At 40.2% G+C, this 24,050-nt stretch overlaps 1 protein-coding gene across 2 annotated transcripts in view; it reads left to right on the forward strand.

Annotated features, from left to right (window-relative positions):
* Positions 1-1,060: 1,060 nt before the first annotated feature.
* Eml5 (EMAP like 5) overlaps positions 1,061-24,050 on the forward strand; it is a 140,891-nt gene continuing 117,901 nt past the window's right edge. The window contains exons 1-2 of one of the 2 annotated variants that reach the window (XM_087911581.1): positions 1,061-1,636; positions 17,112-17,271. In XM_087911581.1, the coding sequence (XP_087767707.1) occupies positions 1,440-1,636; positions 17,112-17,271 (357 nt within the window). In that variant the 5' untranslated portion in view covers positions 1,061-1,439. The remainder of the gene's footprint in view (positions 1,637-17,111; positions 17,272-24,050) is intronic. The other variant, XM_087911580.1, reaches the window with a different exon arrangement.

Here is a 24,050-nt window from a genome sequence, read left to right on the forward strand (position 1 = left end):
GGAGTTGTCATTTGAGGATGGCTTAATTAAGAATGTTTTTGCTTCATACTCCACCCTTGGGTCATTAAAAATTGCAATGGAAAATATGATAATGGGAAAATAAATTATTTAAATCTATTATTAATCTGAAGTTCTTAAATATGTATCATGGGATCTGTAAAACACTGTGCTGGAAAAAATCGGTACAGAAAGAAATTCTTAGTCTACATCCTGCCTCATAAAATAATATGTAGCTAGTAATTAATATTGTACATATGTACAGCAACAAATATTTAAGTTTTTCTAAATGTAGTGCTTGAATTTACGTAGTCAATGTCTCTTTCAGGAGTAGTCTACCTAGCTACAATTATTTAGACCATTTGATCTCAAAATTACACTAAAACATGCCCTTCAAGAAGTCATTTAATTATGATATAATTGCTGCTATCCAAAACAGCAATTGAAAGAACGTCTGGCGGTGGGAGTGGGGATGGGGGTGGTGGCAGTGACAAACATTGTAATTCAAGAGGCAGAAACAGGAGGATCATGAGTTTGAGGCCTGTTCAGCAACAGTATTGTCAAATCCAGGAGTCAGCGCTATTTATTAGGACATTGTCGCTAATGTGTCAAAAGTACATTTGCGAGGTCGGATTTTATTCTTGCCAAATTTACGAACCAGAGAGCACTATAATAAGCAGAAATACACACATAAGGGATGGAGGAGGTGGTTAAGGGATGTTAATTCATAGGCATATAAAGTAGCTGAGGTCGCTCAGATTCCTGGGCAAGAAAGCCGAGCAACAGGAATCCAGTTCTGAAAGGTTGGTTCGGTGAGGAATTCAGATCCCGCGAGGGTGGGAACACGTACTTAGATCTTGGTAGGGAAGGCTACGGGTGAGCACGGAGCCCCCGGATTCTACTCTAACTCCGGGGGGGGGCGGGGCTGCCTGGTAGGCGGGGCTAGCGCAGAGGAGGGGCGGGGCGAGAGCCCGGGAGGGCGGGGTCGCGCATCTCCGCCCGCCCGCCCCTCAGCTGGGCTCGGGAGCGCGCGGCGCGGCACCGCCGGGCTGTGGAGGCGAGGCGGCGGCTAGACTCGAGCGCCGCAGGTGACCCCGCCGGGGAGCCGGGCGCGCGGGGCCGGCTGAGGAGCGGCGGGCTGGAGGCGGGCCCCCCGGGTTGGATAGTCTCTCAGCCTCGACGCAGGGCTGAGGAGACGCGCGGCGAGCTCCGGGACGCGCGAGGCTCCCTGACGGCCGGCGGGGCTAGCGGCCCTCGGCATGTTCGGTGAGGCGAAGCTTTTCCTCCCGTCCGTGGGCTGAGGCGGCGGCAGCCGCACGAGCGAGATGCACCTGCAGGGCTCGGCTTAGAGGAGCGTCCGGGCCGCCAGCGGGAGAGCTTTGGTCGCCCAGAGCCGGCGGCGACCGCGGGCCCGAACCGCAGCGACGGGTGGGCGCCCCGACATGGCGGCCCGGAGCGCCCCGAGCTGCCACCTGCGGCTCGAGTGGGTGTACGGCTACCGGGGCCACCAGTGCCGCAACAACCTCTACTACACCGCAGCCAAGGAGATCGTGTACTTCGTGGCGGGGGTCGGCGTGGTGTACAGCCCCCGGGAGCATCGGCAGAAGTTCTACCGCGGCCACAGCGACGACATCATCAGGTATGGGCTCCCGGGAGCGCTGTCACCCCGGTATAGCGCTCTCGGAGTTTGCACCGGCCTGTCCTTCGGGGAAGTCGTGACCACTCCTGCAAAGGAGCATCACCCAGGGAAGCAAGGCGCGTCGCTTCTAGCTGATCCCGAGCCTCCCTACTGAGCACTCCGCTTTCCCAGCTCCTTGTTCTAGGGAAGCCTCCTCCCGACCGGATCGTGAGGACGGTCCGCAGGGCAGTCACCTCCATGGCTTTGTGACCTTTCCCATTCCATCAACGGCAGGAAACTTGTCGAAAGGTTGTTTGGCTAACACTTTCTCTTTCTTAGACCCGTGATTGGTTTCCCGTTAAAGGAGATCTTAGAGAGCCAGCTCCGCAGAGCGGAGGCTGGACTTGGGGAGCGCATCACACGGTGCCCTGGAGGGTGCTCAACTCTTGGCCATACTTGTTAGTTCAGGTTTCCCTACCAGCAATTATCGGCAGAAAGACTCAGGCATTTCTCTCAAGGCAGTTCAAGGGAGGTTAAAATTCGCACTGAAAGGCAGTTTGAGGGTCTCTGTCTTATGTGAGAAATAACCTCACTGATTTCCAGTCCCGTTGTTTATCTTCATCCGAGTAATCTTAAATTTGCTTTCCTGTTTATAATTTAAATCACAGGGTGTTGTGTGTATTTTGCTCTTTATTGATCTGCATCTTAAAGTTGGTCGTGATGTTTACATTTCTCTGGGAAGCGGTGCATTCAAAGGCTAATTTTCAGCATCTCAGCCGAATTTTTAAGTTAGGAGCCTTAGAATTGATAATTGCCCCAAGCACGTTTCTGTCCTCTATCGAAGTGACTGTGTTACGAAAAAATTTGAGAGTGTGTTTGTGTTGCTGTTTCTGAGTTTTTAACACAGGTTCTGTGATCAGATTTAATTTTATTCCTTCATGGATGTTTCACAAGATTCAAATTAGCGTCGTGGTTTGATGCCTAGTAAGCAAGACGCTCTGGTGCTGAAATTCCATGAAGTTGTGTTATTTTGGCTCTCTATACATATATAAGGGGGAAGAGGGCCTAATGCAAACAGAAGGTCAGATAGGATGGAGCCAAGGGAATGTAAACAGAATCTGAAATTGTAGTGTGGAAGGCACGGTGGGGGCTTTTATTATATTTCTCAGTTGTTTTATAGACACCGCAGTGAAGGTTCACTAGATTCCACTTTTTAGAAAGGAATTTGAGAAGCAATTTTATTCTCCTCAAATTAGGATTTTTCTGTGGTGGTGCTGATGAGGGCTTTAGACCTAAAACCAAAATCTCTAACTTGAACAGAAGTTGTCGTGATTACTGATCTTCTTATTCACCCGAAGAGCAGATTTTTCCCAGCCTCTTTTCTTTCCCCCAATCCTGTCCTGTCTGCCCTTCTCCAAGGACTTGGTCTCTAACTTTACTAACATCAAGTAGCTTTGAGTAGCAGCCCCCTCCAGATAGTCTGAGATTAAATTCCGAGAGTGGCACAGGTGTGAAGGACACTGAGCTCTTTATAGGGTGTGCAGTTACATTGTTTCTACTCCTTGTGAGAGCCCTGTTATATGGAGGGCCTCCTAAACTTGATGTGATTTATTTGAGGGAGATGAAGTTAAGTCTCCATTCTTCTAACGCTAATTAGAAGTTATATTCCACACTGCTTGAAATTTTATTTATTTATTTTTCATATTGCAGATTTAGCCCAGGCCCCATACAGAATCAAGTGCTGTATCACCAAGATACTCTGACTGCAATTTTTATATTTCATTTCAGTAAACTATAAGGAAGGTCGTACTTTTGCCTTCTGCAAGAGTTGTGCAACCTATACATTTGTCTCAAAATACTTCCAAACAGCAAACGTACTCTACTTGTCTGTGATTTGTGTAAATAAAACATTCTTATATAATTTATGACAATTTAAGAGGATTTCCTGAAAAGTTGTAGTGGGTAGTAAAATCTGAACCATACAGCATATTAAAATTTGTGAACAGATTTAATACAATACTAAGAATATAATTAAGAAATCAAAGTGCTTTAGAAATTGTATTCCAGACAGTAATGACAGATTATTCTTGTGAAGTAAAACAGTCAAACATTAAAACCCATTTTTTTCAGTTTAGTGCATGACCTGTAAGCATAGAAACCATTCTAATAATTGCTCAGTTATTTCATGGCAGAAGATACAGCATTCATAAATGTGATGGACAGTAGAAAACAATGTTATGATATTAACCTTAATAATGAAAATGTTTTTATCAGTTTTATTCCCTACTGTGGGATAAGTCTCTTGTACATTGTAAAGATTTGTCACTTGTATTAGTTTAATAAAACACTGACTGGCCAGTAGTGAGGCAGGAGGTATAGACAGGGCGACCAGACTAAGAATTCTGGGAAGAGAAAAGGCAGAGTCAGTCACCAGCCAGACACAGAGGAAGCAAGATGAGAATGCCTTACTGAGAAAAGGTACCAAGCCACATGACTAAACATACACAAGAATTATGGGTTAACTTAAGTTGTAAGAGCTAGTTAATAATAAGCCTGAGCTAATAGACCAAACAGTTTATAATTAGTACAAGCCTCTGTGTGTTTCTTTGGGACTGAATGACTGTGGGACTGGACAGGGCAGAATAGTATTTTATTGGTGTGTGTGTGTGTGTGCAAAAGTAAGGAGAAAGAACCTGGACTATTAAGAACATTTTAGGTAAGTGCTCAGGCAATGTGGAAGGGAGACCTCACTGTTCAGGCGATGCTCCAGGGACTTGGAGGTGAGGAACTATACTGTGTAGAAATCTGAGTAAAGGGTAGGCAAAGGGACTCCTCTCTATGGAAGCTCTGAAGTAGAAGTCATAATGGATTTGAGGAACAGTAAGAGAGAATTGGTGTGGCTGGAGTAGCATGAACTTGGGTTCAGTGAGGTAAAGATGAGATGGAGTAGATTGTATAGGAACATGCTGAAAGAGTTTTGGCTTTCTCTCTGAAACTGGAAGTTTTTGTTTTTGTTTTGCAATTGTGGTGGTTTGAATAAGAATGGTCCCCATAGGCTTTTTGATTTGAATACTTAGTCATAGAGAGTGGCATTACTTGAGTAGGATTAGGAGGTGTGACCTTGTTGGAGGAAGTGTGTCGCTGAGGGTGGGCTTTTAGGTTTCAAAGCTTAAGCCAGGTCCAGTGTCTTTCTCCTCCTGTGCCTTTGGATCTAGATGAAGAACTTCCAGCTACTTCTCCAGCACCTTGCCTGCCTGTGTGTCACCATGCTTCCTGCCGTAATGGTAATAGACCAAACTGCTGAAACTATAAGCAAGCCCCAATTAAATGCTTTCTTTTTCCAGAGTTGCTGTGGTCATGGTGTCTCTTCAAGCAATAGAACACTGACTAAGACGACAATTTAATGAAGTTACTGGCTTGGAGAATACAAAGTCACATGGGCTTCTATATTCAGTATATACTACAGAAGAGGAGCAGGAGGGAAGCAGGGAAACCACTGAGGGGCCTGTTGTAGTTCTTTCCAGAAGTATTGGCAACTTGGGCCCACCATGAGGTACTAGGAAGAGTAACAGTGAAAGCAGTGAGAAAGGTAAAATTATGGGTGTATTTTAAAGATAGGAGCAGTGTGGTTGATTAATGAATCAGCTGTAAATTAGAAGAGATCAATAATATCACAGAAATTTTTAGTAGAACATGTGGAGAATTGAAGTTAGCAATTAATTGAGTGGGAAAGATTGTGAAAAACATTTTCTGTTTGTGGAGAAAGGGAAAAATCAAAAGCCATGTGTTAGAAGAGTTCAATTTAAGATAGTTCATAGACAAGTAAGTGGGGTCACAAACTAGACAGCTGAACAGTTGTGCCTGTAACTCAAGGAAGCAACTTGGTATGGCTAATATAAACTGGGATTATCAGCATGTAAGTGATGAAGACATGAGTCTCCATGAAGTCACCAGGATAGCAAGTATAGACAGAGAACAGATCTGGAAATGAATTTCTGTTGTGCTCCAATATTCAAATTCAGGGGAGATGAAAAATGAGATAGCAAAAATGTAGCCAGAGAAACAGAAGGGAAAATTAGAAGTATGGGAATATCAGATATGACCAAGCCTGTTTCCCATTAGTGAAGATGTTAGCTGTCTTGTGGTTATTACATTACAGTTATAAAACCTGCCCAGGAGACCATTATATCCAAAGGATCAGGGGAAAGGAGATCCAGGAAGAAGTCAAAATGGGCTGTTAGTAATACATAAAACTAGCACCCTTTAGGATATGCCAGCAGCTCCTATTTAAAACAAACAACCAAACAATAGCATGTGACTGGCAGCTCTTATTCTTATGACTCACAGAGTGAGTAATAATTCATATTAGCAATAGAAACATAAAGAGAAATGCAGATTCTTATGTCTTACACTGCTACCATACTTAGCTTTCCATAACTGTGACACAGTTCCCGAGAAAGGAGGAAATCTGTATTTTCACTTACGGTTTTCAGAGATTACGGTTGAAGGTTGAGGTCTTTTGTTGCTTAGGGGCTGAAGCAAGGCAGAATATCATGGTGCAGTGCTACTGGCAAAGGAGACTGCTGACTTCAGGACAGCCATGCAGTGCATAGATGGGGAGAGGAAGAGGGCCAGCAGATGGAAGGGGTGAATGAGAAAGGGGGAGGGCAGGAAAGGGAGAGGGGAAAATAATCTGGAAATTGTGTACCACCTTCACTTCTGAACTAAAGAAGGCACTTCTTCATTCTCCTTCCCATTATATTGAATCTACACCTTTGCATCTTTTGCAAGGACTTCCTTGTCAGGACACTGCTGCCTCCAGTGTGGAATGCTGTATTTCATACTCCTTTCAGTACATGATAGGGGATGTGATTCTAGATTATTCACTTGAACTTTTTTGGTACCTGCAGTCTTGAGCAGTTCAGGTCACACTGTATGTAACAGATAGATTATGTTTTTGCTTAATATAACAGAAGCTTTCCCAAATATTATGAGAAATCTCCACATTTTTAGGTGGTGCTAAAGTTTTTGTTGTTATAAAGGACGGGATGAAAGCAATTTTCATAAGAGTTGTTCTTTGTTGAGGATTATTTTATTCAAAACTTCTTTTGAACTTTAGCAGCTCATTTGGAAATTAAGTTAACAAATATTGACTGAATAACTCTGTGTACTGATCATTGCTCTAGATACTTAGAGTTCAAAATGAAGAAAGTGTGTGCATGTAAAGTTTCTGCTCTATTGGTTGGCATGGAGATTTTAATGGAAAGAGTTAGATCATATATAAATAGTAATTTTCTTTTTCTTTCTTTTTATTTTTTAATTTTATTTATTTTTATTTTATGTGCATTGATGTTTTGACTGCAGGTAAGTCTGTGTGAGGGTGTCAGATGTTGGAGTTACAGATAGTTGTTACCTGCCATGTGGGTGCTGGGATTTGAACCCGGGTCCTTTGGGAGAGAAGTCTATGCCCTTAACTGCTGAGCCATCTTTAATATATATATATATATACACACACACACAATAGTAATTTTAAATAGTTTATAATTACTGTTAAATGGATTAGGATAATGTATAGAATATTTTGAAATCACTGAGAGTTTAGAGAAAGCTTCTCAGCACAAAATACGCTTGACATAAAGGATAAATGAGGCAAAGATTTTGGAGATCATTCTAGACAAAAACTTTAAAAGCACAATTTTCTTGATGTTTTTTTATGGGACAGAAAGGCGTATGTGGCTAGAGTGAACAAGAAGGAAACCGGTACAGGTTAAGGCTTGAGAGCATCCTGAGGGACTCCATTCAGATTTTATTCTAGGTCAATGGGAAGCTGTTGGAAAGTTTTAACCAAGTGAATGGTAAAGCCAGATTTATGTTGTTTTGGGAAGATTACTCTGGGGTCATTGAGATGGCCCAGCAAGTAAAAGTGCTTGCCATACAAGCCTGCTGACCTGAATTTGATCCTCAGAACCCACAAAGAGAACAGACTCGAAAAGTTGTCCTTTGATTGCCACATACACTCTGTTGCATGTCCTATTCCCAGTAAAATAAATGAAATAAAAGTCATTCTTTTTAAAATCATTCTGGCTATATCGAGGAAACTCTAAAAGGGAGTAATAAAGAAAAGAATGTGGATGGTCAGAAGGCTGCTGACTTAGCTCTGGTGTAAGATGAATGCTGACCTGAATGCCGACCTGAATGAAGATTGCAGACAAGATAAGGGTGATGATAGAGGCATTAGGACAGGCTAATGGAATTATGTGGTAACTACAAAAATAGTAGTGAGAATGGAATTTAAATTCTTGATCCAAGCAATATAGTGCTTGAGGTTTTAGCCAGAGTGAGTAAGACAAGAGAAGGAAATAAAAGCAATACAAGTAGGAAAAAGAAGACAAAGTATCCTTGTTTGCATATGATGGTTCTATATATAAAAGAACCTCAAGACTCTACAAAGACACCCTAATTGTCACCATAGAGCCTTCATCCAGTACCTGACGGAAGTAGATGCAAAGATCCACAGCCAGGCACTGGGCCGAGCTCTGGGACTCCAGTTGAGGAGAGGATGGAAGGATTATATGAGCAAGGGGAGTCAAGATCATGATGGGAAAATTCAGAGACATCTGACCTGAGCTTGTGGTAGCTCACAGACTCTGGATGGACAGCTAGGGAACTGGCATGTAACCAACCTAGGCCCTCTGCATTGGGGTGACAGTTGTATAGCTTGGTCTTTTGTGGGGCTCTTAGCAGTGGGATCAGGACCTGTTCCTGATGCATGAACTGGTTCCTTGGAACCTATTCTCTATGGTGGTATGCCTTGTTCAGCCTTGATGCCCGGGGAAGAAGCTTGGTCCTGCCTCAACTTGATATACCATGTTTTGTTGATTTCCATGGGAGGTCTTGCCCCATCTGAATGGAGACAGAGGAGTGGATGGGTGGGGGGAAGGTAGAAGGGAGGTGGAGGAGAGGGAGGAGAAACTGTTTGGTATGTCAAATAAATAGAAAAAAATGAAAAAAGAGAAAGAACTTATTTATATAAGAAGCTTTGAGGTAGAGAGTGTTGTAATTTTTTAAAAAGCCTGAATACTAACAGATAGTATCCAAAATTCCATATCAGTAATACCTAAAATAAGGTGAAATTTATCATATGCTGAACTGCCATAGGTAAATGTTAGATCAAATTTCAAATAAAAATAAAAGGACTATCAGAAATTAATAAGTACCTGTGTTCTCATATAAAAATGCATTTTATAAACTAATCAAGTTATTTGTAGAAAAATAATAAAATTTCAAAATGAACTACATATTTAAAATAATAGAATGAACAAAAATTGATGAGTGAGTGGGAAATCGGGTAGTTACACAACAGCTTTAAGTTGTTCACATGATGATATAGGAACTCAGAGAAAGGAAGGCGCCATAGACCCTAGACACAATGTGAAATGCTGAAGTACTCTAAGCAATTTCTGATGACACACTCACATGTTGTGAGAATCCTAATTATAAAAACAACTGAGATAAAGTTCCAGTTGTGATTTAAAAAAAAAAAGACTCCACCAAAAACCTCTTAGGACTGAGAGATACTTTCATTCAAGTTACAAAATAAAAATTAACACATAATAATCAGTAGTCTTCTTCTATACATATGACAAACATACAAACATACTGAAAAAGTTAAGGAAACAATCCGAATCAACACACACAGAGACACACACCAAAACAAAACAAAGACCAAACCCCATTCCTAGGAACCAGCCTAACCAAGGAAATGAAAGACCTCTCTAGCATAGTCACTTTAAGACACTGAAGTAATTGAGGAGTATACCACAAGATGGAAAGACACCCCAGGCTCATGGGTTGACAGGGCTAATATTCTGAAAATAGCCATCCAACTAAAAGCAATGTACAGATTTGAGCACCCCATTCAAAATACCAGGACCTTTCTTTACATAGAAAAAATAAAATTTGTACAGAAGCACAAAAGACCAAGAGTAGCCAAGGTAAAAAACCGAAAAAGAATATTGTGGGAGGCCTCACCATACCTAGTTTTAAAGTATATTACAGAGCCATAGTAATAGAAACAGCATTGTACTGGCACAAAAACAGACATATAGATCAGCATAACTATGTTTACTGGATCTTTGACAGAGATGCCGAAAATACACATCAGAAGAATGATGACATTTTAAACAAATGATACTGGGAAACATGGATTTTAACATTCAAAAAAATAAAACTATATCCTTACCTCTAATCATCACAAAGCACTTCAAATGGGTAAAGAACCTGAGTATAAGAACTGATACCCTAAAATTGCTAGATGACTCAAGTAGAGAGTACAGTTCAAAATAGGCACAGGTAAGGACTTTCTAAATAGGCCTCTGGTAGCTTAGGAATAAGATCCATAGTTGACAAATGAGATCTCATGAAACTAAAAAAAAGTAGTGATATTTTGTTTGTGTTTTAACAAATAAAGCTTGCCTGAATATCATAGTGCAGAGCTAAGCTACTAGAGGCAAGGCAGTGGTGGCGCACACCTTTAATCCCAGGACTCAGGAGACAGAGGCAGTCAGATCTGTTAGTTCAAGGCCACCCTGCATTACAGGAAATTGATCCAGTCTAAAAGAGAAACAGAGCTCACACAAAGGTGATCCTAGTACTTGGGATCATACACCTTTAATTCCAGCACTAGGAGGTGGAGACAGGAGTGTATGGCTGGGTGGATAGAAGAATATAAGGCAGAAGGAAACAGGAGCTCATTGCAGTCTGAGGCAGTAGTCTGAGCAGCAGTCAATCTGTAGATGCAGTTGGAGGACACAATCTGAGGAGGCAGACTGAGGACAGAATCATCCCTTTGGTATGAGCATTGGTAGAAGTAAGAACCCTGGCCGCTCTGCTTCTCTGATCTTCAGCTTTCACCAAACCCTGATAGCTGATTCCAAGTTTTTATTATTAAGAACAATTGGAATTCATGCTACAAAACAACAACTTCTTTACAACAAAGGAAATGGTTCTTCAAGAGAAGAGTCAAACCATTGAATGCGAGAAAATCTTCGCTAGCTGTACAGTTGACAGACGATTAATATATAGAATATACAGATAACTAAATAACAATAACAACATCAACAAAACTAATCACCAAGGAAACAAACAACCCAGTTTTTAAAATGGGCTGTGGAATTGAATAGAATATTTTTTTAAAAAGACATACATATGACTACTAAATATTTTTAAAAGTGTTCAGCATCCTTAGCAACCAGTGAAGTATAGATTAAAACTATGTTAAGTTTACACCACTATGCATGGCTTCCCTCTTGTTGAGCTGAGGGAAGACTTAATTGTTAAGTCCAATTACAGAGCTACTAATTACTATCAATGTACATGTGCCACTATTGCCATGCTGGTTATTGTGGTTCATAGATGTCATAGCTAGGTAAGACTATTGGTTGCTCACCTCTCTTTTCCTGATACCCTCTGGTAACATGAAGGATAGTCCTCAGGAAGGAGGCTTTCAGGTCCAGCTCAGGTCCTCTGGGTCTTGTGTCCAAAGTACATGTTTTCTTTAGCAGTAGGCACTTGCCTTCCATTTCTAAGAGGCAACCAAGTGCAACAGCAATGGACTCTAATGTTTTGAGAGTCTCTTGGACAGCTCTGACCAACAACTCTAAATGAGGGATTCTTTATCAGAGAGGCTGTACCTATGAAGTCATATCAACAGGGCTGCCTACACAAGACTTGAACAAGGATGACATCAATGGACATGCTAACATGGAAGTGGGGAATCCTGCAGGGCCTCAACCATAGACAAAGGACCATGGAAACTGGGGAATGTGGAGAGAGGGAGAAATGGTTATCCTATACCAAGTGGTCAACCCTGAGATTATATACATGTAGATAGCATTATACAGAATGAGAAGGTTGTTTTATGTACTTAGAAATATATATTTATTTATGTGTAAGTGTATTTGTCCTGCTGTGAAAAGGGGAGCATAAATAAAAGTTAGAATTTTAAATTGATAAATATTTATAAAAAAGAAATATATATTTAATAACAAAGAAAAATGGCCATGAATTTGAGAGAGAGAAAAGGGGTGCATAAGAGAGGTTAGAAGAAGGAAAGGAAAAGGAGGGAAATGATATATTTATATTATAATTTAAAACACAAAATTATTTTTAAAAACTATTTTATGATTTCACCTTATCCCAGCCAGAATAACTAAGATTTAAAAAGAAAAAAATAAAAAGAAATGACAACAAATGCTGTTGTGGATGTAGCAAAAGGAGAACCCTTTTACATTGTTATATAGTGGTAGACCCTAATGCTACAATAATTAACTTCCAAACGAATGTGTCTATTCATGCAACAGTAGCAAAACTATGTGTCTTAGTCAGTGTTCTGTTGCTGTGAAGAGTTACCATGACCGTGGCAACTTTTTTCTTTCTTTTTTATTCTTTGTTTGTTTGTTTGTTTAACAGCCCTAGCTGTCCTGGAACTCACTTTGTAGATCAGGCTGGCCTCCAACTCACAGAGATTCACCTGTCGCTGCCTCTGAGTGCTGGAACTAAAGATATGCACTACCACCACCCAGCCATGGCAACACTTATAAAGGAAAGCATTTGATTGGGGAGGGTTTATAGTTTTAGAGGTTTAGTTCATTGTCATCGTGGTGGGGAGCTTGGTGGTATGTAGGCAGACATGGTGCTAAAGAGTAATTGAGAGCTCTACATCTGAATCTGCAGGCAGCAGGAAGGGAGAGAGCTGCTGGGCCTGGCTTGAGCTTCAGAAATGTTGAAGCCCACCTTCAGTGACATACTTCCTTCAGTAAGGCCATACCTCCTCATCCTTCCAAATATTGCCACTCCCTGGTTACTAATCATTCATATCTATGAGATTGTGGGAGCCATTCTTATTCAAACCACCACACTATGTATGGAAGTAACCAACCACCCTCTTGATTGTATTTGAGGTCACAGGAAGGTGTTCATGCCTGATACTGTAGACATGATCAAAACCCATGGCTAGGGAAGTTATAGGCTCTTTTGGAGAACCCATTGATATTGGAGGAAGGAGAGGAATGCTGTTAAATGTTTTCTCTGGACATGACATGGCTCTTTGTCGTGTGGCATTTTCCTTAGAATTGAAACATTCCTTCTGGGCAGGAAGGGGAGGCTCATGAGACTTAGGAGGTAAACAAATAGTCATAAGTCTGGGAGAACATAAACTTGGAAGATTCTTGAAGGCCCCTTGTCCGAGTATTAAAAGGAGTGAAAGACTGATGGATGAAGAGACTAGCTGAGCTGGAGGGAGATTCTTAGATTGGCAGCTGCTACAGGCTGTGTAAAGAGCTCCAAGGTTACAGTCTTTGTGAGTTGTCACCTGTGTTGGGGTGAGCTTTTCAGTGATGCAGCTGCTTTTAACTCATCCTTGTTCCATGTGACCCATACTCCTGTTAGTGACAATAAAAACTTTGGTTCATTAAGTTGAACATTGGTATGATCTTTACTTTGATCTCTTGTGGGTTCCTTTTTGGGGGTGAAGAGATATTTGTGTGCAGTGTTTCCCCCAAAAAATGTCATGAATGTTGCTTATTCCAGACATTTCATGTAAATGAATCCATAGAATGGGAGACACTTATATGTATATTTTTTCCGTGTAGTGTTAAAATTCAGAGTTCATCTCTGTTGCAATATGCTATTAGCACTTTGTTTCTTTTTTCTTCATTCAGTTGATGAACATTTGAGCTGTCACTTTTTGCTGTTATGAATAATTTTGGCATGAGCATTTGTATACAAGACTTGTGTAGACATATGTTTTTACTCCTTTGAGGAATGTGTCAAGAAATAGAATTGTTACATCCTATAGTAACTCTGCTAAACTGTTCTTGAAACTGGCTTTAGATTTATAGTCTCACAAATAACATTTAAAGGATCCAATTTCCTGTATTATTTTATTTAATTATGACTGGTATTTTGAAAGATTTTCTGTTGACCTTAGATCAATTTAGGAAGCATTGCCACCTTGAGACTATTAAATTCTTCCAAGCCTAGAATTGATGTGATTTTTCTGTTTAGACCTTCTTTAAAATTTTTTTTAAATTTATTTATTTATTAAAAATTTCCACCTCCTCCCATTTCCTTTCCACTCCCCCTTTCCCTCCCTCTCCAGTCCTAAGAAAAGTCAGGGTGCCCTGCCCTGTGGAAAGTCCAAGGCCCTCCCGCCTCCATCCAGGTCTAGGAAGGTGTGCATCCAAACAGACTAGGCTCCCAAAAAGCCAGTACATGCAGTAGAATCAAAACCCAGTGGTATTATCATTGGCTTCTCAGTCAGCCCCCATTGTCAGCCACATTCAGAGAGTCCGGTGTGATCACATGCTCGTTCAGTCCCAGTCCAGCTGGCCTTGGTGAGCTCCCATTAGATCAGTCCCACCGTCTCTGTGGGTGGACGCACCACTCTCAGTCCTGACTTCCTTGCTCATGTTCTCCCTCCTTCTGCTCTTCATCTGGACCTTGTGAGCTTAGTCCAGTGCTCCAATGTGGGTCTCTGTCTCTATCTCCATCCATTGCCGGATGAAGGTTCTATGGTGATATACAAGATATTCATCAGTGTGGCTATGGAAGAAGGCAAGTTCAGGCACCCTCTCTTCTGCTGCCCAAGGACCTAGCTGGGGACATCTCCTTGGACACTTGGAAACCCCTCTTGCCAACCCTAAAATGGCTCCCTTAATTAAGATACCTTCTTCCCTGCTCCCATATCCACCCTTCCTCCATCTCAACCATCCCATTCCCCCAAACTCTCCCCAATCCTCCCCTTCTCCCTTCTCTCTCCCCATCTCCCCTTCCCCCATCCCACCCCCACCCCTGTGCTCCCAACTTTTGCCTGGCGATCTTGCCTACTTCCAATATCCAGGAGGATGAATACATGTTTTTCATTGAATTCACCTTCTTATTTAGCTTCTCTAGGATCATGAATTATAGGCTCAATGTCATTTGTTTATGGCTAGAATCTACTTATGAGTGAGTACATACATATTCATCTTTTTGGGTCTGGGTTATCTCACTCAGTAAAGTGTTTTCTATTTCTATCCATTTGCATGCAAAATTCAAGATGTCATTGTATTTACCACTGAGTAAAACTCTAAAGTGTATATGTTCCACACCTTCTTTATCCATTCTTCTATTGAGGGGCACCTAGGTTGTTTCCAGGTTCTGGCTATTACAAATAGTGCTGCTATGAACATAGTTGAATAAATGCTTTTGTAGTATGATTGGGCATCTCTTGGGTATATTCCCAAGAATGGAATTGCTGGATCCTGAGGTAGGTTGACTCCCAGTTTCCTGAGAAACTGCCACACTGATTTCCAAAGTGGTTGCACAAGTTTGCATTCCCACCAACAATGGATGAGTTTCCCCCTTACTCCACATCCTCTCCAGCATAGGCTATCATTGGTGTTTTTGATTTTAGCCATTCTGACAGGTGTAAGATGGTATCTCAAAGTTGTTTTGATTTGCATTTCCCTGATCGCTAAGGAGGTTTGAACATGTTTAGACCTTTTAAAATGACTTGCAGTTGGGCTTCTAGATTTCAGTATAGAAGGAATAACTTCCTTAAGTTTATTGTATATTTGCTCTTGTTGCTCCTATAATTTTCTTGATTTCTTTTTGTTCTCTGCTAGTGTACAGAAATGCATTTGAGTGTTTTTAAAAGGCAAATCTGAGACTTTAAACTCACTTGTAGAAACATTTATCTAGTAGAATTTTTTGTTTCCTGCCTTCTGCTGATGTATGTGCATAGACTTTACTAATTGTTGGGTTTTGTGTTACTCTTAAAGACTTGTTGACTACTGTCTGTAAATTCCATATCATATTGCTGTTTACTATAATGAGATTAAAATTTATTACTGTTACAGTGTAAGTGCTACCAAGTGCCATTTTGGACATTAAGATTTAGCCATTTTTCCCTCATTTTCATTTTTTTCTTTTAAAGCATGACATTACCTTTGTTTATTTTAACTTCTTTATTGAATCTTTTTGGGTTTCACATCATATACCCCAATTCTGTTTACCTCCCAAGTCTCCCACATATTATCCCATCATTCCCGTTGCATCCCTCCACACTCAAAAGATGACAAAACAAAGTAAGCAAGCAAACAAAGCAAGAACAAAAAAAAGAAAAGAAAAAAAGAAAAGAGAAAATTAAAACATTAAATCAAAACAGAACAAAAAAACCATACCCAAAATAGCAAAATCTCTGCTTCTCCTTCTCTCCTGCCTCTCCATCACCTCTTCATCCATCCTGATAGCATTGGAGGCTTCAGTGTGTCATATACTGTATCCCTTTGTCCCATGAGCTTGGCTGGCAACTGTTCATTGCAATGAGTCATTGGTCTGGTTCAAGGCCTCTGGTTTTTGGTACACCATCCTCACTGAATCTTCACCAGAGCTCTTCTGGGAGATCTTGCAGGTACCATTCTATACGACCAGTCCCTTCACAAGCTCCAGTAGGACCCAGATGGGGTAGATGCTAGGGTGGGTCAATCCACGGCTCATTTGTGGGCCTAGATGTATGTCAGGTCAGAGCCACTGGGGCCACCAGCCTCCGGTGAGGTGGTGGAGTCAACTCCTCTCTATGCATGTCTTCAGGGTAGGTTCATCCTCTCTTGCCTGTGGTGAGAGGTGGGGGGCCCTCTTTCCTGAATGCAGGGGCCATCTCTCTTGCTGTAGTGGGCAGCGAAAGGTAAGGCCAGGCTTTCCCAGGGCAGTGTAGGGCGGGACTGTTGTATGTGTAATATGGTTTATAATGTACATTTGCGTATGCATATTTGTGGGTGCACATATTTGGGGTGCATGTGCCTATGGATATGAGTGCTTGAGGAGGCCTGAGGTTTGACTGCCCTTGTACCTTATTCAGTGAAGCCGGTTATTTCTGACACACAGAGCTCTCTGATAAAGGTATTTCTTGCTAACCAGCTTACTTCAGGGATCCTCTGTTCTCCAAGGTTAGAATTATAGATGGTCTGCCATGTCCACATGATATTTAGTGGGTTCCAGGAGTATGAGCTGCAATCTTCATATTCTCCTGGAAAGTGCTTAACCATGGAGCCATCTTCCCAGCTCCTAGATTTAGTCCAGTATTAGTCAATAAAAGAAATGGTGTGATACAACCATGAATACCAAATAAAAAATAGCATGTGATAGTCAGGTTGTTACAAATTTGTTACTGTAATTATCTTGATCTTTTATGAGATCTCTTTTTCTGAGAAGTTTATGTATACTGTATGCAGTTTATGAAGGCTATAATTAGTTTATCATTAACTTTATGTAGTACATTATTAAGTATTCTTAATAAAAATTTTTATAGAAATTATTTCTGAATACAAATTATTTAAGATGAACAAAGTCTAATGTTGATATTTGTAAGTATAACATCTATATCAAATGCTACAAAAATTTGATAAGCAACTTTCAAGTCTTATTGTTTACTTATTTATTCTTTATTTTCTAGTCTTGCACTACATCCTGAGCGAGTGTTGGTAGCAACAGGACAAGTTGGGAAAGAGCCGTACATCTGTGTTTGGGATTCTTACACTGTTCAGACCGTGTCTGTTCTGAAGGATGTTCATACACATGGTATAGCTTGTTTAGCATTCGACTTGGATGGACAGGTACATGATAATTTTTCTCCTTTTTTTTTAAACAATTTTTGTTTTAATGTTTGCTATAAGAAATCATTAGTCTATAATATAGAATTGAAAAAAATGATAAAAAGGTTTTGTTTATTCAAAGGTTTGATAAAGTATAAGTGTGATGGATGGATGACATAGCTAACAAAAATAAAAAACAAGGGGTATTGTTTTAATCATTACAAAGAACTTTCTCAGTCAAATTGTTCTAAGAATCAAAGAAATTCTCATTCAATGGAATATTACCTGGTTGTTACAGAAAATTTTGTCTGTAATTATTTTATAGGTAAGGTATTTAAGTAGTGCGTATGGAAGATAACTTAGGAAAATTAAGTTTCTGTAAGTAGGCCTGTGTACATTTTAATTTTCAGTTACTTTAAAGTTTTTTTTCAAAATTATCCTTTTATTGAAAATGAAACAATATCTGTGAGTTACTTTTATACAAAACCAAAGATCAAAAAAATCAATGTAATTATCACCTCACTGGTTGATTGATTTCCAAATTATCCTCTAACAAGCCAAGACTTTTTGTAGTTCTGTTTAGAAGCTGTTATGAATAAAACATACTTTAAAAAATGGTATTGTTAGTTTTTAAATATTTTGTGTTTAAATTAGATTTAAAGTCATTTTAACATATAGAAAAATTTACTTACTTGCTTTTTATTATTGTCGTAGATCTAGATTCTAGATTTAGATTGTAGTATGTTGTGTCCTAGAGGAAATGACAGTCAACAGATACCTTTCTTTTCCCCGAGGTGTAACACCTCCGAGTAGTACAAATTCCTGATTTCTTCTGGTAAGGGATCTGGGAAGACTTCACTGGAGCCTCTTGGAATAAGTGCTTTTAGGTTTCATGGTGATTAGCAATTGTGAAAACTCAATTCATGTCCCATGTTTGCTAATAGCTTTCAAGTCCTTTACATCTATCAGAATTTCACTTTCTTTCTTAAAAGAATATCTTCCTTACACCAAAGAGTATAAAGCATTATTAAACAAATCTACAAAATTAGTTTAAAATTCCTTTACACAGGTTTTGTGAAATTTAAGATGTTTTAAACTATAAGAGTCCATAAGTATTCTTTAGATATAGATGATTTCTTCATTTTTAAAGTTTCCCCTTTATTTTTAATATATTGTATTGCCCAGATGTCCCTTCTAAGGAGAAACAGCTTCCATGCTGTTCACTGCTCAGAAGCACTTCATCATGCTTACTTTGAGCTATGAGAAATTGGGAATACTTGTATTTTATCATCTTGTCTTCATGAGGGCATGTTGTTAAAATTTAAACTTAGAAAACCAGAGATATGGAGTACATACTATGTTCTTGGCATTTTCCTAAACCTGCATTATTTCATTTAATCCTCATGACAACCATATGAAATAGATTCTGTTATTGTCTCTACTTTGCAGAAAAAGAGACTGAGAAAGGTTAAATAATTTGTTCCAGGTTAACAGCTAATGAGTGGAACCAGAGCAGGAACCAGGTCTCAGACTCCAAAGCTCATGTATCTAACAACAATGCTTTACTGCCTTCCAAACATTAGGGTCCAAGAGAGGCCCCCACAGTAGATCAACAGATATGTATTCAGTATCAAGAGCACTTTATTAATTGCAACATTGGGGTGGCTCTTGGCAACCCCCAAAGAAGGTCACAAGCTCCTTTTAAGTGGACTTAGGGGAACTCCAGAGAGCAGGGATTAATCTGGGACTGATTGATGGAGGAGAGATTAGCATAGGGGCTGATTGGTTTAAGGATCTAGTGGTTAGGAACCTTCCAGCAGCAGGGTAGGGAAAGCTATCTTTAGTTATCAGGAGACTGGGGAGCACCTGCTAAGCCAGCAAAAGGGGCCATGGGGTACCTGCTGAGCTAGCAGAAGGCTGTTTTTTTTTGTGGTTTTTTTTTGGGGGGGGGACTGTCTGTTTAGCTCTGTCCCATTTTAGTGAACTGAAACTAAGGCTTAGATATCTGTCGGCGACTAGGAGAGCCTGGTCTGCCCCCCCAGCTCTATTATTTCCCCCCTTGAGTAGTGGGTCATCTCAAATCTGGGAGATGAATTTTCTGAATATATAGGCATTGTATTGCTGTCTCAGAACCATCAGCTGGACCGTAGAGATCTGTGATGATCACCAGGTTTCCTGGCCAGAACCTGTGGGACATAGGAGGCAGAGCTTTCTCAGACTGCACGCAGCTCAGACTAGAGTTGTTTCTGCACCTGAGACAGAACTTGTATGGAGGAAAGAAAATTTTTGGTCATCAAATTCAGCCACTAATTCTGCCCTAAGATTAGGCAGAATGGGTGGTGGCCTGACATACATGATCTCAAATGAGGTCAGGCCTAGTGTGTAAGAAAAATTGTGAACGTTCTAGAAAGCAAAGGGGAGGAGAGACACCCAGTCACTGCCAATCTCAAGGGCTAATTTGGTTAAGGTCTCCTTTAGAGTCTGATTCATCCTTTCTACCTGGCCTGGGGCACAAAAAGCACAGTGAAGTTTCCAATTGGTCCCTATAGCCTTAACTAGTTTTTGTGTTTGTTACCTAAGAGATGAATGCAGGTCTGTTATCGGAGCCCAAGAGCACAGAAAGCCATACCTGGGGTAATTTCTTCCAGTAGCTTCTTGACCATCTTGTACTTAGTTGGAAAAGCCTCAGTCCATCCTGAAAAGGTATCTATAAAAACTAGCAAATACTTATAGATGTAACATGAGGGGGCCGGCTTGTTGGGGTATCTGTCCTGCCCATTACCCCACAACCGGCAAGCCACAAGAAAATCACACACAAGACTCCATAATACTATAAACGGATTGGCCCATTAGGTCAGGCTACTTATTAGTTCTTATGACTTATCTTAACCCATTATTCTGATCTATGTTAGCTACATGGGCTCAGTACCTTTCTCAGTGTGACAGCTTACATGTTGCCTCTTCGGTGGTCTGTACAGGAATGGCAGAGGGAGCTTCTGCTTCCAGAATACTCCCAGTCTCTTTGCTCCACCTCTACTTCCTGTCTGGCTTTCCCGCCTATACTGCCTGCCTGGCCAATCAGTGTTTTATTAAAATATGATTGACAGAATACAGACAATTCTCCCGCATCATATAGCTATAGAGGCCTTTACCTCTGTGAAGTCAATCTCCCAGTTGGCACCAGGCTGAGCTCCTCTGTCCTGGTGTCCAGTTCTTGTGACTCTACTTTTTGCCTTGACAAGATGGCAGGTGGGACATCAACTTACAGCTTCTGCTGTTTTGGCCTTAAGGCCAAAGACCTTAAGATGTGCTCTTCTCAAGAGATCCCATATTTTCCTTTCTCCCAAGTTTGTATTTTGGTGTATTTGTCAGACTAGTTGAATGGCAAAGTCTGATGGGAGGATGTTCATTGGGGGTCCTGAACTATCCTTCCTCCATGTAAGCGTGCATGAGTGAATTCTATGTAGCTCTTGGTCATTGTAAGCTAAAATTCTGGCAGTGTGGGTGTTACCATCTTTGGTGGTGTGACCAGCAGGATGACTGCTGTCTGGAGGACAGCCTTCTTTGCTGCCATTAGCCATTAGCACATCTGCTAGGCAAACCTCAGCCTCTAGATTCAGTTTGCTTGAGCCTCCAAGAGGGAAAAAACAAAAACAAAAACCACAGGCCACAGAACAAGAAACAGAACAGACCAAAACAAAGAGCGCTCACTTTACTTACTGGCTAGCTAGGTTATCAGACGCTCAACATGGTGGGGGTCTCTGGGAGGCTTCCCAGACACTGCACCAGAGTTAGGTTCAAGAGATTTTAGTGAACCAAAACTAAGGTTTAGATTTTTGTTAGGCTCCTAGGAAAGCCTGGTCTCACCCCCACCTGGCTCTCACCAAACATGTAAGTTAGGAGGTAGTGATTTATATATCAAAAGAGATTCATCCTTTGAAGAGTAAAGTTAATCTAAGGAAATTTTGGAAATTGAAGATAAGGAAATTATTTTAATGTCATAATTTCAAAAGTATATTTGAGCAAACATACCCATTTATAAAACTCTTTATGAGATAATGAGTAGGAAATATTGCCTAATGTTTTCATTTTCTGCTAGAATTGAAAGCATATGTGATAATTTAGGATTTATCCTTTTAGCAATTTCCTACTAGGTAGAAATACTAAATGTTCTTTTTCTAAAAGCTTTCCTTTAAATGAGCTGAATAGATATATAAATACTAGTAACCTGTCTTCTTGAGGATAATTAAGGCCTGAAAAGTCTATTTCTAGAAATCTGTAATAAACAGGGACTAAAGTTTCATACAGCAATGGGAGGAGGTAGTGGATAACTTACCTTGTAATTTACCTAGAAATATAGACACATATTATAAAATATATTATAGTATTCATTATTTTAAAAATCGTCTGTGTGTGTGTGTGTGTGTGTGTGTGTGTGTGTGTGTAAATATATTTGGCTGTATGGACACCTGTAGAGGCCAGAAGTCAACACTGAGATGTCTTCCCCAACTGTTTTGCCACCTTATGTTTTGAGACAGTCTCTGATTAAACCTAAAACCCAAATTTTCAGCTATGCTGACTGGCCGAGGAGAGCCTGACTCCATCTGTGTCTGCTTTGCAGGGCTGGGATTATGGATCCATGCCTCAGAGCTCAGCTTTTCCTGTTGGTGCTGGGGATCTGAGTCATGTCCTCAGGCTTGTGCAGTGAGCACTTCACCCACGTGCCATCTCCCCCACCCACAATAGTTTCTAACAGAAACATAAATTATAGTTAGCACTCTGTTCATTTCTAGAACGAGCTAAGGATGAAGTAGTTTTTAAGTCTAATTTCGTGAAAAGTCCACAAACTGGCACAAAAATAAAATGTGTCAGTTTACTTTTGTAGAATTTGTAATGTTCTTTATAACAACAAAATAGTTAATTCTTACAGAATAAATGAGACCACACAACCATCCATACTAGAACTGAGCCCATTTGGTTTAAATCATAATTCTACCCAGGTGAAGCTGTTCTGACTGGGTACTAGGTGGCATTTTTCACTTGAACAGAAAACATGAATTTGTAAAGCTAATTATGTATGACTTATGGTAAATAGTGTTGATGAAGATATCAAACATTCATGTAGAAAGTCCAGGGGTTCCCATCTCTACCTCCTCGGCAGGGGGTTAGCGGGTGTGTGCTGCCGTCTAGTGATTGTTTGTTTTCTCTGTCTGAGTGCTGGGGACCAATCTCAGGTCTTCATGCCGTGTAACTAGCACTTCACCTACTGAGCCATCACTCTAATCCAGCATTTTCACAGATAGTATCTTCTCTTTTTAAATATCTTCATAATTTTTGGGTCCTCTGATGACTGACACTCTCCCACAATTGTTTCATCTGTTAAAAGTTTTTGTTAGATACTGGAAATTGTATATGTTATGTAATTCTTAAAATGATTTACATGTTGGCACCTTTCAAACATTTGAGCATCGTTCTGATGGGTCATTAAATTCCTTAGTCCTTGTGAAAAGCTTAATTTGTAAACGTTGTATAGTGGGAAGTTGGGGGACCTATAGTAGCTTTGCTTTTGGGATGATTGCTTTAACTTCTCTGCTAAGGTATGGCCATCCTGAGGCCTTTAATTAACCCATGGAGTTCCCTTCCATTGTAGCTATTGGGAATTTGGGATAGTACTGACCACTTATGTTCTCAAAATTGTTTGCCTTTAGTTCCCCATTAATTGTTCTTTTTCTGGAATTTCTTTTTTGTCTTAATATTATTGCCCTGTATACAGAAAGAATGGTATTCTCAAATCTCACCTGTAGACATATTTTCTTCAGCTTTATCTGTGCTCTGCATATTCTAGTCATCTTGTCCTCTGAAACCTAAGCCCTTGACAGTTGAAATAAACAAGCCTGTTGGTTGCTAAAAGACTCTACCTTTATGTAGAAACTGCCTCTTATGTTCTCAACTGAGGCAGTTGTAAAACTCACTTTATTTCTTTCCTCCCCTCTTTCATCATTCACAGTGCCTTGCTTACTGTTAGAATGTTTGTTTCATATATATTTGTACAGTTTTCTGAATGTCACAGCAGTAGTCAAGTTCAGACCCTGGTTGTCCTTCTTGGCTAGAATTCCATCTCCCATGTTTCTTACCCCTTTCGTTCTTTCAGTCTTATTAACTCCTGCCAAACCGTGTCCTCTCATCTCTTTCTAATTTATTGAACTCTTCCACTGAATCTTTAACTTCATCTAGTTTGATTTTCAGCAAGTCCTGTGTTTATATCTTTTTGGACACTTTTTATAGTTTCCTATTCTTTGCTCTTATGCAGATGTTTCAAAGCCTTAATTTTATTTCTCTGTGCATGTTTAGCATATTTTATATTGTTTATCTAATTACAGTTTTATTCATTTTACTGATTGTTGGAACTAGCTTATCTTCTCTTATGGTCACATTTCCCTGTGTTTGTGCCAAATGTTTGATTTGTTTTTACTGTGTAACTTATTTTTATTTGAATACCTACCTGTTGGAATTCTTTGAAAGATGAATTAAAAGTTGCATCCCCTTATGTTGGATTTATATTGCCTGTTCCATGCTACTGAAATTTCTCGAAAACACACCCAACCTCAGAAACCCTCTGAAAAGAATTTCTCACTTCAGGGTTCATGTAAACTTACATCATACAATAATGAGAAAGCTGATTCTGCTTTCAGACGTTCAGGGAGATTTTTCTTTTCTTCCACAGTTGCCCACAGTTGTTCCACAGTTCCCTGTTCTGAGGAATTTATTCCTCTAGTTAAAAGTCTGCAGTTCCAATCACC

This window comes from Myodes glareolus, chromosome 11 (assembly GCF_982192425.1).
Source record: "Myodes glareolus chromosome 11, mMyoGla1.1, whole genome shotgun sequence".
NCBI lineage: Eukaryota > Metazoa > Chordata > Mammalia > Rodentia > Cricetidae > Myodes > Myodes glareolus.